Source organism: Manacus vitellinus, unplaced genomic scaffold (genome assembly GCF_001715985.3).
Source record: "Manacus vitellinus isolate BGI_N305 unplaced genomic scaffold, ASM171598v3 scaffold_9_pilon, whole genome shotgun sequence".
Lineage (NCBI taxonomy): Eukaryota > Metazoa > Chordata > Aves > Passeriformes > Pipridae > Manacus > Manacus vitellinus.
The window spans coordinates 21,959,545-21,985,411 of NW_021940917.1; the positions used below are offsets into that span (position 1 = coordinate 21,959,545).

Sequence of the window (25,867 nt, forward strand, 5' to 3'; positions counted from 1 at the left end):
CCGCAGTTCGGAGCCCAGCCCGGCCCGGGCGGTGCTGCCGCCGCCCCGCGCTCCCTCCGTGGGCCGGGCCGGCCCTTCCCAAGCTCGGCAGGCACGCTTGTCACGGGTTTGCAGCCTGATTATTAGAGATACCCACTCTCTTCGAGAACCTTACTATGAAAGCCGCTTTCCTGTGAACCTTCCTATAAACAGCCGCTGTCACAGGTCTGTGGGACAGAGGAATGGCCTAACGGGGCTAGTTCAAGAGAGCAAGTATCACAACTGATCCAAGATTGGCCTCCGTACTTGCTTGCACCTCCCAAATCCAACTATTAAACTCCCTTGGAGGGTCTGAAATGCATCTTAAATCAAGATGCAAAGCAGCTTTTTAGTCATGTTGTAGCACACAAAGCCCACTACCTAGGCCTCGGCTAAATGCTTTATTTACTCGAGAAGATGCTGTGAGGATGTGATTAAATTTGGGACTTCAACAGGTGTACCTGCAGCCTCTGAAGAGGATATTCTAACTCCACCATGATGGGAGAGACCCAAGCCATGTCAGCCATGCAAAATCTGAATACTATAAATCCTTACGTTACAATTTCATAAAGTACTTTGTGTTTATATTTAAAAAACAAAAGGCAATAAAAGATAGACTGTATCATACTTGGTACAGTTAAAATTATGCCAGTAAGGTATTTTCAGTATTTTAGGGTTTTTTTATACTATTATACTATATATGGCAATTCCCTGAAGCTTCAGAAGAAAAATCTGTGCTCTTGTAGAAGAATAGGGTTCATTAAAGCATGCATTTGAGTAAACCTTCAAAAATACAGAATTAGATGGACTTTGCAAACAGATTTAAGTAAAGGTAAGTCCATACTAAGTCTTGAAAGTATCCTTTACCACTTGGAAAAAAAAAAGAAAAATCTACCCGTTTTGTTTTACTGCCACAACATCCTTCTTTCAAGATCAAAAGCTTTAGATCAAAGCCAAGATCAAACTCAATGCTTTAAATAGAAGCAACTTCACTAGGAACTATTAAACAAAGAAGAACTTTTTAACAGAGATATCACAGTAGAAAATCTTACTATAGTTTTTTTTTATTTTGTACTCACAAGGTCTACTTGAAACTGAGTAACATATTTTTATTTTGTAAAGGCATGACAAATTTTTTACTATGATAATTCTGAAAGCTCCTATAACTTGACTCTTGAACTGAGTGCATTTGAATGAAGAAAGAAGAACAGAGCATAGTTCAAAGAGAATGAACAAAATTACAAACAAAAAATGATGTTAATTGCAAACACAAATGAATGCAACTACCTAAACAGTATTTCCTTGGATCAGTTAACAAATTAGATTGAATATTCCCACAGAAGTAGTTATGAGAAACACTGAACCATAGAAACAATGAAACATATTTATACTTTAAATCCTTTAAAGAATTACACTTTCTTTCCTGTCAAATGTTTGGAGAAAACCAGGGAAAAAAAATTACCAGAGACACTGATTTTCAGACCTGCAGACCCTGAAGCTGATTTGGGATGAAAATCCATAAACATACAAATATACTGTGTGTTAAACCCCAGAGGCAGCTCCTGTTTTCTTGTTAATAGCTGCAGAGTAGTGAAAGAAACTCAAGGGGAATTGTTACTGACTTTTTCTATTGGTAATATACCCTGTGGAGCCAACAGCTGGGGTTCCCTGGAGCTGGCTGCTGTGCACATCCTACCTGGGACGCTCAGCTACTGAGATGACAGCCCAGCAGCACAAGGTGAGAGCCAACATGCCAGTGCAGACACCTGCAGAGGGAAGAGGGCAGGGACAGAAACAGGGTGGGCCTAACAAGCTGCAGTCACACCACGCTGCTTGTGCAGTCAACTGTTCACTTATTTATGCTTCAATAAGATTTAGCTCATAACCAGACTAGAAAATTTTGCTGGGATTGGAAGAGAGAGCATGGAAGAGAGAGAGTAGATGAAGAGGAAAAGAAGAAGGGAGCTGGAAAAAAGGAGAGAAGGAGGGTAAGGGAGGTAGGGGGGAGAAGATTTTTTAAGAACATTTTGTCTCCTACTGTATTTCTCTGTACTTCAAAAGCTTACTTACACCAGATAAAAGAGTGATGGTACACCCAGTCTAAAGTGAGAATGACTGCATTACCCTCTATCAACTGTCCTGTTGGCTGTCCACATGACACTGACTGTCATACTTAAATCCCTTCACAATAGAAATTAAGAGATTAGTCCATCCTCTGTGTCCTTTTTCACTTGTGAAGACTTTGTTTCAGAGACTACTAATGGAGCTGTCCTGTATAACAGTTAAAACATGTCAAAGCACGCTAGGATCCTTCAGTCTTGCAACGTCAGGATTAAACATAAATTTTGAAAAATGGGGGGAGAAAGAAGCACTTTCTACCAATTGGGTGAAGGTAGGCCTAATATCCTGGTAAATAACTTAGGCAATGGTTTACACCAGTTCCTCTTCAAGCCAGACCAGATCCCAAGCATAAACGGAACTTTCAGAATTGTGCATAGCCTAGAAAACAATAGGAGATTTGTGCAACAGACAACTGTTTCATTTTACATTGAAACAGAAACTGGTTTTAAATTGTTCTGGCTGTGATGGCTAATGGAGATATTTCATAACTAAGTGAAAAATTATAATCATGCACTTTGCATATGTTGTCTATAACTTCAGTTCCTCTGTGCTGCTCTTATGCAAAGACAGTCAGTATTGATAAACCAAGAAGGTAGTTTTACCTAAGGTGAACATTGAATCAATACCATTTTAGGCTTTCCAACAGTCCTCAGACACTGGAAGGCAAAAAGAAAAAGATGAAAATGTGGAATAAAAATATTTACTGTAAATGAATTTCAGAAGAACTCCTGCAAAGCAGAGGAAATTAATAACTAATGTAGTCATTTTCCAACCTCTCATTTCTAGAGATATTATGTTCCCCTCAATTACTGAAATTTACACCACATATACACCCAGACATTTATATATTCAGAGCTACATGGACACCAGCAAGAGCACAGAAAAGTCGTTTTCTCCTAGACGATGTAGCTAACTTCACCAGTCTACAAATTGCAATTTTGTACCTTTTTACATCTTCCCATTTAACAGAAAACAAAAAAAGGACTCCCTCCTAGTTTCATCCTACCATACTAGAATGATACAGCTTACTTTCTAAGGTTGATGCCATCATCTCTGCAATATCAGAAATGGATAATTTAAAGGCACTACAATAAAATGTAGGATACACATGTTTTCTTACTGCACAGATGATTTACTGGGAAAAAAAGAACACTAGTTAGAAAATTAGCTTACTTGGAGATTGAGAATATAATGTGTCCTCAGAACAGTCTGTATGACCTGAAAATTGTTTCAGCAGGAAAAACCTGGCTTCCAATCTTTTGTAAAAAGAAGTTCAGAAAATGGAAGTACAGAAAAGTATTTTATCCAGTAGCTCACTAGATGATGAAGTCTGGCTTGAAGCATTTGACTGAGAAAACAATTGTAAGGATTTTAAAACACTACCGTTACCAGAATTTGGCAGAGAAACTAAGCAGGTAGTAGGCTACATCTGAAAATGACAAGATGGTTGGTGCATCCCCAGTGCAAGAAACAGTAAATCTGCAGCAAATAAAAATTACTGAAAAAGAAATCCAGCCCAGAATGTTCTCCTGTAAGAACAGTGAGCTCTCCAACTGATTTTGTGCAGTTTTCATGTGTACAGCTTTATTCACTGAAATGGAAAATCAAGTTTTTCTGACATTATTCATTTTCTAAGAAAGATGGTCATGTTCTAAATGTTCTAATTCCTCCAAGAGTTGCTGTGGTGATGTAAACACATTCTTTTCAGGTCAGCATGCTGATCTGATATTTTTCAACACAACATCCCTACAGAGAAATTCTGTTCAAGTCAAACTTCCTCTTCCTTAAAATATGTCTACCTCCAAGAGACAAAACCCTATTGAAACAATAGAATCATAAAATCAGCTGGGTTGGAAAAAACCTCTGAGATCATCAAGTCCAACCCCGATCCAACCCTGCCGTGGTTCCCAGACCATGGCACTGGTGCCACATGAAGGATGTACTCTCAGCACACTGCAACAGGACTTTCACATACTATGGCAGAAATGTTTTTCAAATTTGTAATCCAAATATATCCTTCATATCCACATTAGCAACTCTGTTTTGTGAAGAAAGTTATTACGTAGAGACGAATCACTGAATCCCCAGAACCACCTATTTAGTTGCAAGATCAGATTCATAACCTAATAAAGAAAGCATCTCTAACAACAATATCACAGGATCTCTAAATAATACGCTTATTACTAAATAATTGTATGTAGCATATATATGATATATAGCATATGATATATGATTTATGTATCATATAGGGTTATATTATCTATATTATGATAAAATATTATCTATACTATGAGAATATGTTTAGAGTATGCTAAAATGGTCTCTTTGGTTTCTTCCTCTTCTAATTTCACTGGGTCCTCTCACTACTATACAGTTGCCTCTGGAGCAACTGGAAAAGTAGTTTGCTGGTTTACATTTAGACCTTTCTGCTTGAGAACTACTGCCACGTGCTCTGAATTTCCAACACAGTCCAGAGTATAAGTTACAACATCTTTCTCTAAAAGTAGCAAGATATAACTCTTTTTAATACAATCACATATGGACATAAACCCTCAGATTTTAGGTTGGCCCTGCACTCCGTAATGAATCAGCAGGTCACACTTTTTGGGTTAGCATTACAGAGGGATGCATGGACATCAGGTGCATAGTATGTGTTTTTACATGTGTGAAATACATCTTCCCCACATATTCACTCCTTCCAGTCACAAACATGTCTTTTTAAAAGCCTAGAAAACAGGGAAATTTTCAAGGAAGTAAAATTTAGAGTGTTCTTTTAAAAACCCTAGACCACTGGGAACAGTAGGTGGCAACTTGTTTCTGTCACATAAAATTTCTACCTCAGCTTCAGGCCCAACTCTTTATCCTCCTGCACTAAAAAGATCTCAAATATTATTTCCTAGAGTAGCATTTGACTTTTCATTATTTCATAACCTTGTTCCAATGCAATAAAACTACTTATAAGGAACCCCAAACTGGAGAGATTTCAGACATATTAAAGTTTACTCTTTCCTAATTAATACAGAAAAGCTGTTTTCTTGAAAGGTAGCACGAAAAATATTTTAAACCTTAATGGTTTGTTTCCATTGAGTAAAGAAAACAATGAGCAGGCTAAAAATTAATTGGTTGCTAACTTCTGTGCTTTTCCTCGGATGTTTTTACAAGCAACGAATTAAAATCAATGTTTATTGCTATGCAAGCCCAGCTGTGTCCTCATTAAGCAAGTCTACCTTCAACATTTCTGTAAAAAAGAGGGCCTGTCCTCCCTCCCTTTGCTATGTTTTCACCCCCTGCACATGTAGGTGGGAGAGTGGGAGCTTGGGAATGTGAACTCAATCCAGCATTGATCAGCCAGGCAGGAAACTGTTATTGTTCTTAGATACCAAACATAACTCCTTTCCAGTACGCAGAAGCTCAGCCATTCTGCACATAACACAGCTTTTGTGTTCAGCAATGCAATTAATAGGAAAAGGGAATGAAAATGACTGCCTGAGATTTATTAAACTTAAAAGAGATCCTAATGAACAAACACAAGGAATCCAGCCCACACTTACTGTTGAACATTAGTTTCAAACGCACTTCAACATCTCAACCAAGTTATTACTTGTGCAAATTTACTCTACTACTACAAGTACTTTACCTCTGAGCTGAACACACACGATACTGAAAGGCAGTCTGAAGAAAAACAGAATTGCTTTTGTGAAAATCTGGCTTTTAACTGAAGAGGCAAGCCAATGTTTTAGCAGGTCATAAAACTAAATCCAGTAAAGTATCCTCCTCATCCTTAATGTAGACTCATGGTCCCAGCTGAGAATCTCAAAAGCTTTTTTTTTTTTCTTAATTATTCACTTCATAAATTGAGACTCCTAAATTAAGACTCCTAAAACTCTGTTTTAAGCTTCACTTTTGGAATTCAGAACAACAAAGGCACTAAAATGTTACAGCCAGTACTTTCAACTCTAACTTTTAAAAGTTACATTCAACCTAGACACCAAGTTAATCAGTGCCCCCTGAGCATCTAACCCGAGGCAGCACGTTACCCCATTTTAGAATGTAATCACACAATACTTTGTAACAACACTATTCGGATCTCAAATGTCTGTGGTTTTCTCCTAAATCAGCAATCACGTGCAATGCAGAAGAAACTTAAATCAAACCTGCCAAAATGATAACAATACTTTAAATCTCACCTGAACTTCAAGAGCTCTGTAACAAATTTGTGTCCTTACTAACACTTAATGATGTATCTTTTTATATAAGCCATTTTCATGAACTTTTGAACTATTCTACAAACAAAAATACACCACTGTTGTGTCTCATTTAGCAGTATCTTAAGTGCAATTTACAGGAATGGCTAAATAAATTACAAGGCCATATTATGCCAATAACCTTCTTTACATAAATACAGATCTATTTAAATAATAACAGACCTTACATCTTTTTTGACAGTTTGTTGCAAACAAAATTCTCTGTATCCTATGGTCTATCGAGAAAACTTTCCGGTGGATAGTCTATCTTTTTCAGAGTCAACAACATACAGACTGAGTTTGTCTGTCTTGTTTATCTTCATGATTCATCTAACATTTATGCATGCTACAGTACTATATACATTGATAACAGTTTTATATTTTCCAAAAATCTTTATTCTAAGAAAATGGGATGCAATGTTGTCAGTAGAACTGATAATCTCAGAAAAAACACAGCACTAATAACTCACATTCAAAAACTGCTTTCTTATTGTGCTTGCTATCACTACAGAAGACATTAAACAATTGATATTGTTGATCTATGCTCATTTACATTTTTAACAACTTAAGAAAGATCTTTTAATCTTCCAGTCTGCAAACTAATACAAAAAAAAAATACCAATTTTCTTGAGTGGAAGTGCCTATTCATCAAAGTGTGGTTTCCATGTATAAGAACAAGTATATATGTTAAGGTAGCAGTTATGCTTTCTTCAGATTATTTCTCAAACAGAATTCAACCATCAGTTGAATCAGTTATATTCTCTGTGCTGGTATTAAAAACACACACAAAAATCTCCATGTTCAGATAAAAAAATAATCAAGTGGTAAGTATCACTTAAGTATTTAATCAGCAGCCTGCTGTTCTTGGGACTAATACTTAATACTAATTTTGAAATTAATGTGAGATTCACTATTAAATATTATTAAATACCAAAGAAAATGATACCTCTCATAGACCCTTCCCATTTTTTTTCCCCAAATCACACACTTGAATGAGATTTACATACTTAGGAGGTCATTCCCACTGCCAATGCCTACAAATTTACTGTATCGCAACAAACAGCAAGCATTTCACTTCTTTACTGTCTCATGTTGCCAACCACCAATATGTAGTTACTATGTACAACCCAAAAGAAAAAAAAACTTCAAGATAAGGCAAGACTAGCAATGACAAGAAATATCAAGTGTTAACAACCCTAAGCCTTAAGTCATACTCTGATCCAATAAGAGTGATTTTTATGCAAGAAAAATTTTCTAGTACCCTCTATAAAACTGGAATGCACAACTGGAGTTTAGTAAGAGCATTCTTTTGAAAAATATTTGAACGTGGTAACTGACCATAACTGCTACCCTGTGAAGCATTCTCCTGTAGAGCCATCCCTTCATCCATATTTTTGTCTTAAAAAAGGGAAACAGGAAATCTATACAGCTTATAATTGGGGCAAAAGCCAGGACCCTTCTTAACAGCAAACTGCTTTATCAGAAATCATATTAAGTACTTGAGCTGCTGCTGTAATATCCTCCTAAAATTTATGAAACCACAGAAGTACTTGACTTGCATTGATTTAGAACTGTTCGCAAATTATATTTCAGCTTAAATTTTTAAACAGTTTTGCCACGAGTTTCCTCTCCAATCCATTTTTTCTTTGAGTAGGACAATCAGGGAATCACAGAATGGTTTGGCTTGAAAGAGATCTTAAGCATCATCTAGTTCCAACCCACCTGCCATGGGCAGGGTTACCTTCCACCAGACAGGCTGCTCAAATCCAAGAGCTAATCACGTACAAACAAAACTCTTTATTTAAAATCATACCTGTTATAAATTCAGGTAATGATTTAAATAACATAATGTAATGAGAAGAGCAAGACTCCAGAAGGGACTGGTATTTTATATTTACCTTTGGTATTCCAGAAGTGTCAAGCCAGTTCTGGAAGATACTTTCAACAGTTAACCCGGATCTTGGGGAGGGGAAAAAAAAATTAGAAGACGCACAAAAATACCATTTTTTTTCCCATATACATAAAATAACCCTTCAGAAGCTAAGCAAACTCCCTAATTCCAAGTATTTGTTGTACTGCAGTGGTACTACACTCTTGGGTTTTTAATGAATAATACCATAACGGGTCACATGAGCAAATCAGGCAGATCAGGTTTTCTGTGCTCAAAACTCAAATGATAAATTCAGTGCTTATGAGGATTGACAGAGAAAGTGTTAGGTGGTAAACCACATTTATGGAACACGTGAAGTATGAACAGGTCCTCTGCTTCTCGCTGAGTGGCTTTTTGGTTTCTTTACAGGAAAAAAGTCTTAGGCAAGCACATTTATACTGAAACATTCAAAACCAGTAGTTTATTAAAGAAGTAGCCTAAATGTAAAGATAAAACACTAAATTAAATTAAATACAAACTTCCTCAAACTTTTAGGTTTTAAAAGGCACTGATGGATATTAATTCTCAAAGTTACCAAGTATCTAATAAACTCTAGCTTTGTCTTTTCTGCACTTTCTTTACATCCTGATAACATTCATAGTGAAATCACAGAAGAGTATGGAGCTCCAACAAAAGGAAATAGTCTCTCATGATCAAGCCCTGTGAGACTGAAATAACCACATGCTAAGTACTTGCAAATTCAGACATCATATTTCCCCTTTTACTTTTGTAGCCAACTTCTGTTGCATTTACTTCAGCTCTGGCTGGAGACTTCCCAACTTGCAGGGAACTCAAATAAAAAGAAATTTAAAACAATTTTTTTAAAAAATGGCACTGTCCGTGCTGTGTGCCAGTGCTGGAGAAAGGGAGTTGGAGAAGCCCTCAATGGATGTAAATATTCTGAGGAGCAGAACAGATGTGTGTGGTCCTGTGCATGGCAAGGCTTGTTCTCACACTTGCAGCTACTTTCACATGTGGAATGCAGACTCATAGCAAGCAAAGCATTCATGGAAAGAACAACCATTTCAAAGCTCTGAATCAGGAAGGCAAAGCAACTCAATACAAATTTTTCTCTGATCATGTGATTCAAATAATTGCAGCAGTCAAGCAGAAATGTTTCAAAAAAGCTAGGATTCTGAATTTTAAGGAAAACACCACTGTGCATGTTTGAATATATAAATAAATTTGTTACAGAAAACTTAACATGTATGTGATGCTTGTGTAGTGTTTCACATTCAAATAAATTATTAAACATCCAGGCTTGTTCCTTGATATTTATTCAAACTTATGAAATTTACAGCATTTGACTGCTATATCCTTCAAAGTATAATTGCCTTCACCTTACCATCATGCTCTAAAAATTGGTGTCTAGTCTTAAGTTAGTTAGCTGAGTCCCTTCTACAGGGAATAGAGAAAAGGAAGAGTATTTCCAAACAGTTAATCAATGTACTTTCCTCAGAATAAGATGATGTTCTTGAGTTCTCTTTGCTGTCTGGTTACTAGAAAAAGTGCATACAGGACTAGCTTAAAACTGGGCACCAAAATTTTACACAGTTAAAGATGTAAATGTGGATTGTACCACTTATTCCGTCTCAAGTACTATAAGCAGAATAACAATTTTTTTAATTTGTTATTGCATGAATCAAAACAAATACAGCTCAGTGTTCTAATGCTGAAGCAGAACTAGGAGCTGGGGAAAATTCCCTTATCTGTGCATTTAGTTTGTCTTACCAAAGGATAAGAAAAACAGCCTCACAATACCAGGTAGTCCTTTTTCCTCCCTCCCCCAGAAGCTAAACTTACACTGTGAGATTTCCTCATGATAAAAAAACTCTGCAAAACAATCTATGTTACATTTGCTATGTAGAGCATTTATGTAATACACCCGCTCATTTCAAAAACTGGCGTTTATGACACTGAGGGGAATCACACTGTTCTGCCACTACACTAACCCAGGCAGTAAACCACGAGACAGCTACTCAGCCTTTCCTAAAACTATCCTTTTTCCCAAGGGCAAAGGCAACAGTGCTGCTGTTTCTCTGCCTGCAGCACCCCCAGTTTCAGCCAAACACCTGCCATATGACCATATGCAATCTTCTTTGTTTCTACTTGGACACACCTTTTTTTATTCCAACTTCAGACATTCTTGTTGGCACCTATCAAAAGAAACAACTTGGTTCAGCAGTTTACAGGCATCCACTATTTTTTTTTAATATATTAGTAATAGGTAGACCTGCTCCGAACCTCGTAAGAGTCAGTACTGAAGAACTGTGAAGATGTTGGAAAGGTTTCCACTAACTTGCTTGGCTTCAAAACAACCCCCAAAAATTTATCATAAACTATTGCTATTTCAAAAAAAAACATGGTAGGAAAGGACAGATGGCCTGGTATTTGTAGAGGCTGCAGTTCAGTGAGGGCACTTACCACCCACTTAGGTTGCAGTTAAGCATCTGTAAGGGCTTAAATGTGGTGTTTGTGTGAATTTCTGGATAGGATTCTGTTTAAGGTTCTGCACTGGACTGTGGGATCTGGGTTCCATTGTTCAGGTTCTTCATTGCTTCCTACTGCAGTTCCCTGCTGTAAAATGAGAATGGGTTTACATCCATTATCTCCTCCCTTGTCTATTTGTTTAGATGATAAGCCAATCAGCCTAGGAATTATTTCCTGACATGCATACATACAGTTCATGGTCAGATTCAATGCTTCAGAGCAAGGTCTGTAAAACACTAACATTAATGATAACTTGAAAATGAGTATTTAAAAAGATGTCTATATATCAAGTTTTCATTGCACAAGGCCCCAGGGCACTCTACAAACTTCAGGATAAACCCACTTACTTCCTAAATCAAGAGGAAGAAACCATGAAAGTGTGAAATTTTTTTTATATGTAAAGGAGGATAGAAAAGTCTGCCATATCCAACTGAAATGTATAGCTGAGTAGTTTGAAATTGATGCATTATTTCAGTACTTAATCGACACATTGTGAAGACATCCAAGGAATGTGGTTAGTGAGCCTGGGTTATTAACAGTACAAATAGTAGAGCTGTACCACAAGCCTTCCTTTGTCTATCACATATTATTAAAACCAGAGCTTAGTAGTAGACTTGTTTATTTTATTGAATGAAATGAAATAAAAACTACGAGCACAAAACTCCAAAGACCAGAACTGACCTGCTCAAAAAAAATCTGCAGTCACAAAGTAGCTGCACAAGCAGCAACTCTTTAAAGATTTAAAGATTTATCTGAGACTAGTGAAGCTCCCCCTCTGTTCCAGGGGTAAATATTGAGCCTTGGCCCAGCTCACGTGCTAGGCAGATGTGCAGAGAATGAAGGTGCAGCACAGACTGTGGGTGTGAGCCTTGGGGAGAACAGAGCCACCAGGAGCTTTATAAAACCTAGTGCACTGTATTATATAGACACACAGGAGGGGTTTGTTGGTGTCTGTTTTGGTTTGCTTGTTTTTTTCAATGTAGTGAAGTCTCAAATGATACACGAGCAAGTCAAATGCCTCAGTTACAGGTGGGAAGGTACTGCAGCTGTTCTGCAGAAGGGCCAAGGTAATGTGAGACTCCAGCCAGTGCATGGAATATTTTAAAAATCTTTCTAAACAGAGAAGGGTAATGATGAATCTGTTTGTCCTTCTCACCAGTAGCCCTTCACACAGACAAATAATCTGCCTTAAAGGCAAGTTAAGAAATTATAAAGGCCCAGAAGGCAGCGCTTAGCCTGTCTGGTGTGAGCATTCAGCTGCAGTCCAGAACCAGAAGGATCCTCCTCCCAGGATGGATTCCTGCAGCCAGCATGCCATGATAATTGAATCAGAACAGGAAGGGAAGGAGCCCTATTAACCAGGCATAAAAATCTCCTCCTCTGAACGCAGAAGGCAGCAAAAATCAGTGACTGCCCCTTAAAAAATTACATCTGTATCTTGGAACTACTCATCACTGGGAATGTACTTTAAAATCTCCTTTAAATAAAAACTACAGGAATTAAGTACTGAAAGGTGAAAATCTTTTAGATGTAGCCTCTGTATCCAACAGTAGAGAGTGAGTTCATGTTACATCACTGCAGTGTAATAATTACAGAAAATTTCCACACTCTTGCATGACCATTTTCTGTCAATATTCATCCTGTTCTCATTACAAACATCTCCCATAAGCCAAGTTCTACTGCTAACTACACTAGTTTCCCTCTGTTGCCACAGCTGAGGGCAGGATTTGGATTGATTATCTACTACACATTTCTCCTTTCTTCTTTTTTTTTTTTTTAAATGATTAAGACCAGCCTCCATTACAAACTTCGGTGTCTTAGAGTGCTTAATATTTGTCAAATTTGCAGCATTTAGTTTAAACTTTTAAAATTTGCTTGGTAGAATTGCACAAGTCTGGAAGGTTTTGTTTGCTACAAAGAATTTTGTTGCTCTAGTATGGAAATGCACTTCATTCCCACAACAAACTTTGTGCAAAAAAGAACTGATCAATAGATGATCTCTAAAAATATTTCATTTTCTCTTTCCTCCCTTTTCTTTTACCTCAGGTGAGTATTTCTGTACTAGGAACAGAATGCGTTTAAGAATGAAAAAACACCCTTGTAGCAGATAAGAAATAAAGGCCTTCTGTATATCCAGATATTCTATTATTCTTGCATTGCTGTTGAAATCTGCATCCAAGGTAATTTTGGTTCAGATATGCTACATATATGACTGTAAAATGAATTACCATAGATCTGAAATTTTGTTCATACATTCTGGAGTGTGATGCATCACAAATGGAGCCATACTTCTTTTGCATTAGTCTCACTGAAAGTTAAAATATACTAGCACGTGTATAGGCAGAAAATTGGATGCTTATGCAAATAACATTTTGCACTGGGTTTGGACTTCAGAGAAACATAAGAAAAAAGGAAGGAAAACGAGGTTTTTTAAACAAATTAATGTATAATCATACCACTAAAAAATCCACTTTTGTATATATTCCATATAATATTCCTGCTTATATTTCGGTAGGAAATTATATTCAATTAGATAAACAAAGTATCATCCTTCAGTACATCACTGGAAAATGTAACACCACCCTAACTAAATTCAGAGTGTCACAAAACACATTTTCTCAATGATAATGAGCTTCTTTGTCCCTCAACCTTTAGGAACAGAAGTGTTTCACCAAAAACCTCAGCACATTTGACTTCTATGACTTTCTTCTCTCCTTTTTTTTTCTCCAAACCCCTCATCGAGTTTTCACCACTTTTGGAATACTGGTCTTCAAAGTTACATTTTTCAAGTAAATACATTATTTTTAAAAAGTATAATACGTAAAGCTCCACTACAAAAGAATCTGTATTTGTAGCACAGTCTACAGGAGCACAGAACAAACCAACAGATAAGCAAGGATAGACTCCAAGCGCTGCTAAAGACAATCTGAGTCATATCCAACCAGCCACAGTCACACACAGGAGGATTCTGGAGGACATGTCAGGCAATTAATGCTGGATTTCCATCCGTGTTTTCCATCTTTCCTCCCTGGATACACTGTATGACAGGGAGGAGATGGCACCAGACTACTTGAGAAAAATGCATTTTCTCTGGTTTGCCAGATGCATAGCAAGGTTCTGGCACCCTTGCTCCTGGGGGGCACTTGCCAAAGGCAGCTGGCAGGCAGAGCAGAGGGTAATTTGGGTAGGCAGCTATGCCTGGAACTTCAGTTGCACAGTGAACACAGGACAGTACTTCTGACCTAACAGGCAAGTTAAAGGCACTGCTCAGGGAGAGCAGGCACAGCAATAAAACAGCAAGGCCCACAGGATTTTGTGTCCATAAGTACGGGAATTGTCAGAGAAACACACACTTGAAAAAAACAAACAGAACAATACTAAATGAAATCACTAAATGAAATCCCACTATTTCTGGCTGGCACAGTTGATATTTAAATCTGATTTTTACTTTTTTTTTTTTTTTTTTTTTGCTTTTCTAGCCCAGTTCTTACTTTCTTTGTTTAGGGATGTCTTCCAACAGCATGCAAAGGAAATCCTGGAAAAGGAACAAAGCACCACAGTCAGTATGCTTATGAAGATGTAACCCTGTGTCTGCATTGCTAGTGAGCAACGTTTTCTTACAGACTGCAAATAAAAGAATGATAAGAAATAAATTTATATATTGCTATGGTGATATATTACTCAGTTATTTATACAACATACATTATGTTTGGCAGTTTTTCAACCCACTCATGCAAAAAGTGTTAACACTGAAAGAAAATGGACTTGAAAAGCCTGCTGACTGTTTTAACACAATCCCACATTCCCACTTTTATCTACAATATGCACACACACCCAAACTACATTTAAAACTGTTAAAGGCTGCAGATTCACATACTCAAAGGTTAGGAAACACCAAAATTAAGGGTGTTTACATGTTCTTCAATGTGCTTGTGTTATCACACTGTCTTCAATTATATAACTGCATAAGGCTTTTTCTTCCTTAATGCCCAGCCCTGACTAGAAGATCACACCTACTCCTCATTCCACAACAAAATCCACAACGTTGCTGATAACCACCTCAACTAATGAGTAAATTCTTCAATGGAAAAACAACCAGAATTTCTTTCAGGTATTTACAAGGGCATTTCAATGCCAATGGAAGAGCATTATTATCATCCTCACTTCTACCAGTATGATAACCCCCTATAGAAAGTTATGCCTGACATCACTCAAAGGTTTTCTGGTACCCTGTGCTCTACATGACATAATTTTAATGACAATCACTTTGACAGAATACACTCCTCTGAATAATCTCATAATAATAGGACTTATTATCATTCATTTATATGCTGTTTCATAAATCAATACATCCACTTTATTAATACTAATCTTTGTGGATACAAGTTTTAGAGGCTGTTTATGTTCCCCACTGCAGTGTATGAGTGCAGGCTGATTTCTGATTGTAAGTCGTTGCTCTTCGAGGCCTTGAAGAATGTTTCCTAAAAGGCAATCTTTTATTTAGAGACCTTGTCACAGCAGCCAACAAAAGATGCTGTTTCTCTGAGTGTGGCATTGTTAGGGAACCAAAGTAAGAGTGACTGCACACTTGTAGTAGAGTTAAGCCTTCCTCCTTCAGATCATAAGTGAGAGTCAGGTCCTGGAGCAGTGGCTGCAAAATTGGCTTATGACAAAAAGTAAATTGCACAGTGCTGGGCTCCGTGTTGCTGCAGCCAGAGTGGCATCACTGACTGTGCCAGGAGTCCTTCTGTCCCAGTTCCAGTGCACTGCTGACACCATGAGCAAGTGTAACATTCCCTTATTTCATACTCCCACTTGAAGTTCTGTACCATTATTCTGTATGTAAACAGAGAATTCCTCCACTTGTGGAAGTTTTGTTGGAGGTACTGAGTAAGCTTACATGTAAATAAAGAAAATGAAAAGCTCATGATTAGAGTTGTTTGAAAAGTGTGTGAAAAGTAAAACTGCAGTGGACGCCCCTCACACCATTTGCTGTGTCTGTACATATTAATGCAGCATGATTCCCTGACTGGATTGCACAGACTTCTTATAATCAATCACATAGTATACTTAAAGATAGTTCTGGTATTAGAAATGGGTTTATATTCTGTATATTATACTATGAAATTAAACATCTTTGTGATTAAAGTTGTCTTCATTTTTCCAAATATTTAATAAGAATAATGTAGTAACCATCATTCTACACACTGTCTTAAAATTAGGATTAATCTGTCCTATCTTAACTGCTCCTATTTTGATGCTCCAAAACAGAGCAGGAAAACAAATTACCACTTACTCATACTAGCATGGCTTTTAACATTTGCCTATTATCAAGTCTGCATGACACATCTCATTATAGGTCCGACTTTTCAATTGCTTATAATTTTGCCAACTTTAACCATCTGGATTGCAATTTTATCCTCATGGTATTTTTTTCTTCCTCCTTAGACAAAATAGTTCAGCAGTGCCCAAGAGAAAATCCAGAAGGGAATGCAGGGGGTTTTAAGCTTTGATGCCACGTCCTAGGGACCCTACACTTTGAAGCAAAGACTTGGGGACGACCAGGGTAATCATAAATAAATTCAGGATCAGATTATAAAACAAATTATAGTTTGTTCTTTGTTGTAAGTAATTCAGTGAAGGTAGAAAGAAAATATGAATTAGAAGTCATGTGCCACCCCAGTGCTGCAACAGGTACAAACTGGCTTATACTGATATGATCAAATCATCTCACTGCTCCTGTTATTCTTCCCTGGTTAGAGAACCAGAGGCTAGAAAATAACTTTTCCCTCTATAAAGAAAAGATTATTCTGCAGTTTCTGTAACTCTATTGACATTTGGCCAAACTGAAAAAGCCTTAGAAAAATGAGTTCACACACGTTCACTGAGGATTTGCTGGCCTCTTATAATGAAATTCCCTAATGACTCTTGTCTGCTCTCACTATAGCCCTGACTGAAGCCAACAATTTTAATCATGACTACAACTTTGGGCTGCTGGGTAGATCAAACCTGGAGAAGACTGTGAATTTGTGATCAAGGAGAAATTTTCTTTGCACTGTTAATGGTTGTACACATGTTGATATCAAATAAAGAACACTCAATATTAAAAGACAAATTATATCTTCATATGAAAACCTCAAATCTAGATATTTCGAATGCTCTACAACCAACAGATACTTTAGTTTAAATTCTCTGACTGAAATATAAACGAGGTGCATAAAAGCAATGGAGATTTCATGACTAAAAGTGACACATCTAAATGGACATTCACGTGGCAACAAATAAACTCAGATTGCACTTACACCCAATTTCTTGCAGAAATTATCCACTCAAAGTTAAACTACCCCTAACAAATATGTAGTTTGTAAATTACATAACTAAATGGTAAATGTTAATTTATCCCCTCTGGGTGGAAAAATAAATAATGAGCACCATTTGTAGGTCCCTGTTTATTTGGAATTCCCTCCCCATTCATCTTCCTGGCTTTTATTTAACAAAAGGAACAACATTTTTAAATCCTTCTGTTGGGGTTTTGGTGAGGAGCCCAGAATGCAGCTCCAAAGATGATAATTCCTACCAAGAGCAAGCTTGACTCCCCACCTATATGTTCAATTATCAGACAGCAATCCTTGGCCAGACAGTTCAAAAGTTTAAGCCCCAGGGATGGAGCCACTGACTGGCTTCAGTCAAAATTAGGATTTGTTGCCTGTTATAACAGACATAACTACATGAAAATTAAAGTCTGCAAACAATTCAATTCCCAAGATATTCCTATTTCAATATGAAGCAGAACAACAGCTTTAACTGTGTTAGGAGTATCAGTAACTCTCACTCCTTCCTTTTTAGTTATAGCAAATAACACTCCACTCATTATTTTAAAAGTTCCTTCAAAGCAATTAGTAAGTGGATTCTCTCATAGAAAGAAAACTGGCAGATTTTTTTAAAAATCCTTCTCAGAGATTCCAGACTTGCTTTACTCACCTATTGCTAACTCAATTAAAATAAACTACTATTAAAATCTTACTGAGCATGCAAATAAAACCAAGGAAAAAGGCAAACTGATGAACGTTTCACATCTGAAGTAATTTCCTTGCACCTGCAGCTCCCATCTAGGAAAATTACTACAAACACAACTGAAAACAAGACTAGTATTCATAACATGGGTAATTTTTCACTGGTTTTACTTTTCTTTATACCCAGAATTCCGAAGCTGGAAACTTTTACCATTATTTCAGACAAGGTGAAAATACAGCACTATGATATTTAAACTTACCATTTTCACCTCTATTTATTTTAAATCTTTTATTCATTTAAACACTGACAGCATGTTTGTTCAAGAAGAAACTTGAACAAGAAACTTTGTACTAACTTGATTTTATTGCTTCTGCATTTGCAATTCTTGCTGTGATTCATTATCTACCTATACCAGACACTAATATAAACACAATCTTTAAGACTAGTAGTATAATTTGCTGAGACATTTTGCAGCATTCAAACAATCTACTGACAACTCATCTCACATCAACCAGGAGCAACAAGTTAACTTCTTGTCATCAAAATATGAGCACCTTCCTTACCACCAGATTAAAACCCTGGGCTGCTTTTGTTGTTAGCAGTTTCATGATTTCTGTAATTTTCAAAATTTTTCTATCTGTGAAATAGTGAAGCATCATTTTTATGATTTTGGACACCATAACGTAGACAAGACTCCTACAGTCCCCGGCATTTTCCACACTATGCCACATGTGGTTCAGGGTGCCAGTAACAGGCACAGGAACAGCTGCATTAGTGTTCACCCCCCAACACACCAAATATTCCTCCACAGGGCAGAGCTGCTGTGTTGGAGCTGCTGTGCCCGACTCTTGGGTGACCTGACATATGAAAGAATTCCCAGGTCTGTGAGCTGCTTGTAAGATACATGGGCACACATCTCTCCCCACAAGAGTGAGACTCCAAACAGCAAGCATGCAAGCACAGGATCACTGTGGCTGGGAGACAAAGCAAGTGTTGGACTCCAGTCCTGCAAAATCAGAGGCCTTTGCTCTGTGTTGCAAGGAGACATTTATCACCACCCAGAACATCCTCAAAGAATTGAACCATAACTCCATATAAGACAGACCAGCAAAGAAACTGGTTTCGGAAATTCACTCATTCCCCTTCCCCTTTCTCTTCCTTTGCCTCTCATCACACTGCTCTTCCAGCAATGTTAAATATTTGTTGTGTCGTAGGTTTTGTTCCAGGACTGTTTTTAACCATATGAGTTCAGAGTCCTGGTTCACAGACACCCCCATGAGTGGTTGTTTTCACAGCATTACTTGCAGTGCTGTGGAACCAGCTGGATTCATCACCAATGACAGGATTCCTAGAACTTCAGGTTCACAGAGCTACGTAATTTCCTAAATCAAAACAAAACTAGAGCCAACAGTTACAGGACTTTTCCAGAAAGACCTAGAGGGAGGTAAATTTCTACCCATTTGGGTTTGTCCTCATAAGAAGGACACTGAAATGACAAGCATTAAATGAAGCAGCATGCAGAGAGGAAGAAAAGTCAGAAATATAATTTTTCCTCTTTCAGAAACAGAGGATCATCTGGTAAAAGACTGACTGATCAAAAGCAAAACTCATTAGCTAAAAGATTATGGGAGACAATTCCAGTAGGGTAAAATGACCCTATCTTTGATGTCAGTATCTATGAACATTGACCTTTCAGTGTAGCGAGTTAAAACAAATCACCCATTGTTTATATTATCAGATACTAACAAGGTGTCTGATTTATGTATAACTGTCAAAAAAATGTCCTGCCCTCTAGCAGGCAGTAATTTCACCCATATTGCCAAATGACAATTGCCTCTCTCTGTACAGCACAACCAGAAGTGAAGGTTTAGATAGTCAATCCAAAAGTTTGAATCTTTTTTTTTTTTCCAAAGGTGAAGCACAAGCCCAGGCACAGTACCTGAGAAAGGACGAGTTGCCCGTGGAACTTACAGACAAATTTTCGCAAAGACAGAAGGAATGAGGCCTCTCCTGCTGTCCTTGCCAGAGATCTCAAAAGGAAATAACCCTGCAAGACATTAAGGCAGAAACAAACAGGAAATTATGAATTTGCTGATGTCCAGAAGACAGAAATCTTTATCACATTCATAAAGCAACTTCAATAAAAATCAACTGACAACACTCACCTTCAAATAGTGAACCTGCATGAAGATTTTTTCTGCTTTAAGACCATATTTGACAACAGATGCTCCAGACTCACTCAATTCTCCTGTGCTCTCCTTGTTGGGCCTAAAATAGAAACACACTAATTAAGTTTTGGATAAGTAAGTAAAGAAGTAACTCACCCATTACTCATTCTAATAGTTGAAAGCATCGTAAATGGCACAGTAACTGCAGACACCTGTGATCAGTTCAGTCTTCATTACCCTGAATATATAATTTAACTTAGTCAAACAAATGAATTTCCTACTAAATTAAATCCATCACTAGGGTGGTGTACTCTTTTCACAGCCAGCACACATCAAGTTCAACGTCATCCTCCAGTGCAAACAAGTTATGAACAAAGAGAAACAAACAAACAAACGAGACATTTTAAGGGGAAGGGAAGAGGAAGGGGACAACAGTGAAGTCATTATGTTCAATTAGAGATTTCTCTTTATGTACCTGATCAGTGGCCTAATAGCTTACATGACTATACTTGCAAGAATAACCTCTTTCATCACATGCAACACTAAGATTTGCTGGTGCTGCCTTTCAGAGTTGCTGCCTGTTGAAAAGACACTCACCTATTTCCTTCTGACCTCTTTTTTCACAGGCATCTTATGACACAGCCATCTTATGACACGCTACTACAACATAATACCAAATGCCATAATAATAAGAAACATCAGGCTGGTAATCAGTTGGTTGAGTGGCTTTCACCTAGTCTAAACAAGTATTCATTTGCTGGATCAAAAGCTAATGGGATCAGCTGACAAGTTTGGGGCAGATTTTTCCAGCTGTCAGGAGAAAGCACAGAAAATCATATGATTGTCCAACAGGGAACAAAAAAGTAATTAAGAATAAGCTTATGCTTGGGAAGAGTGGGTTGACTGATTTTTTTTTTCCTGACATGACTGGTAAGAAGTAACAAACAATTATCATTTACTTTTAATATCTGGTACAAAAACACAGGTTTGAACCAGCCCAAGCTTCAGCACAGGCTCAAAACCCAGCTCGGCTTCAGTCCTGTCCCTTCAGGGCAAGGACTGAAATTTTCTCCCTTACATACCAGTTTTGGAAAGCACAAGGATATACTTTCAGAAGGATAAAGAAAATAAAAAAACCCCAAGTAAACATGCAAAGAGAGAACCTATTCAAGTCCACACTACAACAATAGTAGATAGTATTTATTTGTGACCGAAACCAGTAGAAAGTCCTTAAATGCAAGAAATGAGAGACACTAAAGAAGAAGAGATGGCCAGAATCACAAGCTGGAATCATGTGCCTCTCCTCAAGTGTTTATTAGAGGTATATTTTTTCAAATGAGAAATTATTTCCCACTCTTCTGTGTTAGCACTGAGAATACCACTACATAAAAGGTAAGCAGGATTCTTCTTCAGAGACTTAAGTCTACTAACTGTGGAAGTCAACAGAAAGCTTAAGTTTCAATTTCAAAAGAAATCAATTCTTCCTGAGTTTCAATCTACAGGGGATTTTGATCCTTAGAAAAATTATTTTAAAAATTTACACAACATAACATTTTTTTAAAAATAACAGCTACATAATTAACACAAAAGACAACAAATGTGATTCCATACTTTTGAAAATGGAAAACACACATGCAGATAAGCCTCATATCACAAGAACCAATATTAAAACAAAATTATATAAAACAAATCAAAACCCCAGCACCTGTCAAGCAGTAGTTGTGCTGGCAGCAGCTCTATGACAGCCAGGGATAAACCTTGCTTTTGTATTTACACTTGTCATCAAATTGTATACTTACAAATGTGTAAATTCATTTACTCTGCTTACACACAGGATAACACAATTCATCAATAAACGCAAAGTAAACCAGACCAATGAAAGGCTACAGTTACAAAGTTGGTGATATGCTTTCAGATTACAGGAGGTCAAGGAGAAGAATTTCTATGCTAGTGAACAGTCTCTAGTGCCCAAAAGGCTTTCAGTTCCTACTGAGCAAGCACAAAAAGAAGGGAAGACCTTAAACGAATGAAATGGCAACAGTCTTCTAAAAACATTTAAAAGCTGATTACATAGAAGATGGGTATCAATTTGTTCTTCCACTTGGTGAAAGAAAAGAAGAAATCTACATAGTTTGAAATAAACAATATTTCAGCTGTGCTTTAGGAAGCAATTTTTTACTGTTAACACTAAGTTTAGCTGTCTTATTGAGACACTGAGACAGTTTGGCCCTCTTATGAAAACTTTTTTGTTGGAGCTTTCTAAAAACATGTCAGTAACAACCCACTTGGGATGGTCTGTGTGTATGGCCTGTATTCCAGAGTAGGAAAATGGGCTCCGTAATCTCTTGAAATTTGTCCATATTTCTGGTCACTGTTGGCCTAACTTGAACTGGGATTAGTAAGGTGTTTTTCTTGGTGGAAGGCTGTGGGGAGACGAGCAGTGGAGACTCAGCAGTTCCAGAGTCAGGCAGACACTCCAGATCAGAGGCTGTGGCAACTTTCCAAGCCACCAGTCACAGCTGCCCAGATTATTAATCACTGAGAAAGCAAGAATGTCTTTAACTACCCGAAAAGCAGCCTTGAGCTTAGCATCTTGTACCTAAAGACCAGAATCTATTTTCAATATCATTACTAGTAATTTCTAAAGAGAAAGTAGATTTATATAGTTCACTATGCTTTTTCCTTGTGTTTTAAAGCTTCACTCAGCTTGGCAGTTAGATACCATGATAATGTATGTGCTTGTCTCCAGCCACAGAAAATGAATCTGTTACAGCTTCCAACAGAGAACTTTGTTCAGGAAATGGCTTTTTTCCCCCTGAATAGTGGCTCTTGTAAACTGCTTAGAGAGATTTCATATCAAACTAAATCCCATGGTTTCTGAAAGCTTTCTAAAACAAAGGGAGAAGCAATTGCATTACAGTCAAGATGAACAACCTAGTCAATTTAATTTGCATTTTATTTTTTCATTAGAAGGAAATAAGGAAACGCAGTGGATTTAATCAGATTGTTTGGATGTATACCTTTTGAAGGGAGACAATGTGGAAAACAGGAGAGAGAGCACATGCAAGACAATGCTGTCATGCTGTTACCTCAAAACTTGCAGCTCTTCCTCAGAGTTCTGCACCTCATCCCTGAGGCGGTGCCAGCGAAGCAAAGCTTTCAGCTCCTGCTGCCCTTTTACCTCTTCATGGGAGAGCTGCTTGGGACACAAACACACACAGAGCACTGAGTGCTGCTTCCCCACACACAATAACAACCTTCAGAACAAGAAACTTGTTTTGTTTCTCTTTAATATTTAGAAGATGTATGAAACATACCAATATCAATTATTAAAAAAAGGAAAAAAAAAAAAAAGAGCCAAAAAATAACGGTTGCTGCTATGAGAGTTAACAGCACCACGAGGTAAAACAAAACCCTCACTGTGCACATCAAATCAACAGACTGTTAAATAGTTCTGACTGAGGAGAGAGATGAGCATGTTGATTTCCCTTTAGTGACTGGCAATGAATGAACTGAATATAGGTTGCCAGTATATACGCCAGTATAGGTACCTGGCATAGAGGATTTTATGGCATCTTTACCCAGCTTTAAAGCTCAGAGCTGCATTGTGTCCTGACTTCATTCCTCTTTCCTACTATTCCTGCTACACTTGTGAAAGCTCCTGTGGTATTTTCCCCCATTTATGTAATATTAACAGAGATTCATACTTATGAAATAAATGCCAGGTTGTCAGCTGACAAATAAATACTAATTCATGTTTCTCTATTATAAGAATAGTTGTGAGATGAGAGAAAGCAAAAGCAGCTAATACTACCCTGAATTACATTCAGTCACAACTGAAATTACTGTCATGCACTATAGAACATACTCATAATCCTAAAATTGTATGATTGAATAGCTTCAAAACTACTCAATAATGTTTAAAAGGTATCCCTTATACATTAACAAGGGAACTCATCACACTGTTTTGTTGCTTACTCCTTTCCATTCAGCTACAAGGAAGGTGTCTACTACAATCAAAATGCTTTCAGGTGACTCACAAAAGTAAAGAATTCATGTAACAGCTCACAGCAGTGTAGTGATGCTCAATGCAAGGGTACAAATGAGTTTTGGAACCAAAATGGAAAAGCCACATGTTTGGACAGCCTCTCTTTTTCCGTTTTGTTTGGTGCTGTAAGTTGCCTGATACTTAATAACATGGAGGTATGGAAGAGTGCATTGTGCTAGATCCCAGTTCAGCCTGCTCCTCCTCAGGTGGAAGCCTGCAGAGCTCAGGGGCAGAACCTGGCACAGCCACAGGAAGAAATGACTGACACACGAAATGCTTGAGGAAGCAGAGGTACTACAAAAGTAAGAACTGCACCAGAAAAACACTTCACAAGCTGACAGGTAACTTAAGAGCTTTTCACCTTAAGCAGGCGACAATTTCTAAGCCTCTGACATGAGAGTAACTCTTGTTGGGCATGTAAGAGAAAAAAAAGTGAAGTTCCCTATTTTAAATCATCTTCCATTCTGCTTTGAGGTTAACTTCTTGGCCATCCCTTGGACAAAACAGAACATTTTCATTATGTACCTGGAATATTACAATATGCAATAAGACTCTGTTGATTGTTCCAGCTTCAGGTACACCATATAAGTGGAAACAATGCAGAGCCATTGTTTGATAGCTGAATTTTAATAACTGAGTAGTACATCTGTGGAAAGGTAATAACTGACAAACAGACATTTCCATTCTCGTTTGCACTGACCTCTACCACCATGAAGATTTGTGTTCAATGTGGATCACATTTTTTTAAATCAAGTTAGCATGCATATTCTAATATTATTTTAAAATACTTTTCTTCACAACAGAGGAGGTTTAATTTATCTCTAATGCATGCCACGTATATAATTTTGATTTCCACGTTAATTCAATTTTGAAACAATGTACCATCACCTTACCTGTTGTGCCCTAGCCCAAAATACATCTTCTAAAAAAGTGGCAAAGCCTTCACTGATCCACTCTTCAGTCCAGTCCCGAGCACCAATGGCCAGCCCAAACCAAGCATGAGCGATCTCATGGCACAGACGAGTTCCACATAGATGGCTCCCTCCTGGTAGGACACTCTGGGACAGGAAGATGATGTGTGGGCTGCACAAAACCAGTGACAGAATACATTACTGACCTGTTACAACATGCATTGCATGGCCACCAAAATAAGGGAACCAAAGTATGGCCTGGATTGAAGGGATTTTAAAGATCATCAAGTCACAGCCCCCTCTGTGGACAGGGACACCTTTCACCACATCGGGTTGCTCAGAGCCCCATCCAACCTGGCCTTGAACAGACCAAGTGATGGGGCACCCACAGCTTCTCTAGGAAACTTCCAGTGCCTCACTGTCATCACAGGGAAGCATTTTTTCTTATTATCTAATCTAAATCCATTCTCTTTCAGTTTGAAAGCGTTCCCCCATGTCCTGTCACTACATGCTCTTGTAACAAGCCCCTCTTCAGCTTTCCTGTAGGCTCCCTTCAGGTAGGCTCTATTAGCCTCTAAGCTTCTTATTAGTATATGCATGCTAGGTCATGACTCACAGTTTATAGCTCAAGCGTTTTTAGGAATTAAGTTGTACTTTCTTGTTGGTTGGCAGAGAATCAAACTAAAATTCCAAGCAGCTGCATTGCATTCAACCGTCAAACAGCTACTACCTGTAAGAAGTAACTGAAACCAAAGTTACTTTCAAACTACAAGACTGATTTATTTCATTAGAAACATTCATCACAGAGAGATGAGCAGGTGTGAATACAGGCAACGAGAATTCACCAGTTAAATGATCAAAGATGGAAATAAATAAAGCAGAAACGTTTATTTAAAAAACAAATCACTATCACTATGTTACTG

General features: G+C 37.7%; 1 protein-coding gene across 6 annotated transcripts in view; it reads right to left on the bottom strand.

The window, feature by feature from the left end:
* Window positions 1-25,867, bottom strand: part of AOPEP (aminopeptidase O (putative)) — a 151,887-nt gene that overhangs the window by 79,067 nt on the left and 46,953 nt on the right. For 5 of the 6 annotated variants that reach the window (XM_018086009.1, XM_018086007.1, XM_018086008.1 and 2 more), the window contains exons 5-10: window positions 24,927-25,116; window positions 23,075-23,184; window positions 19,983-20,085; window positions 19,757-19,864; window positions 14,295-14,338; window positions 8,282-8,342 (exon numbers count right to left, since the gene is read on the bottom strand). In XM_018086009.1, the coding sequence (XP_017941498.1) occupies window positions 8,282-8,342; window positions 14,295-14,338; window positions 19,757-19,864; window positions 19,983-20,085; window positions 23,075-23,184; window positions 24,927-25,116 (616 nt within the window). The remainder of the gene's footprint in view (window positions 1-8,281; window positions 8,343-14,294; window positions 14,339-19,756; window positions 19,865-19,982; window positions 20,086-23,074; window positions 23,185-24,926; window positions 25,117-25,867) is intronic. The other variant, XM_008928555.2, reaches the window with a different exon arrangement.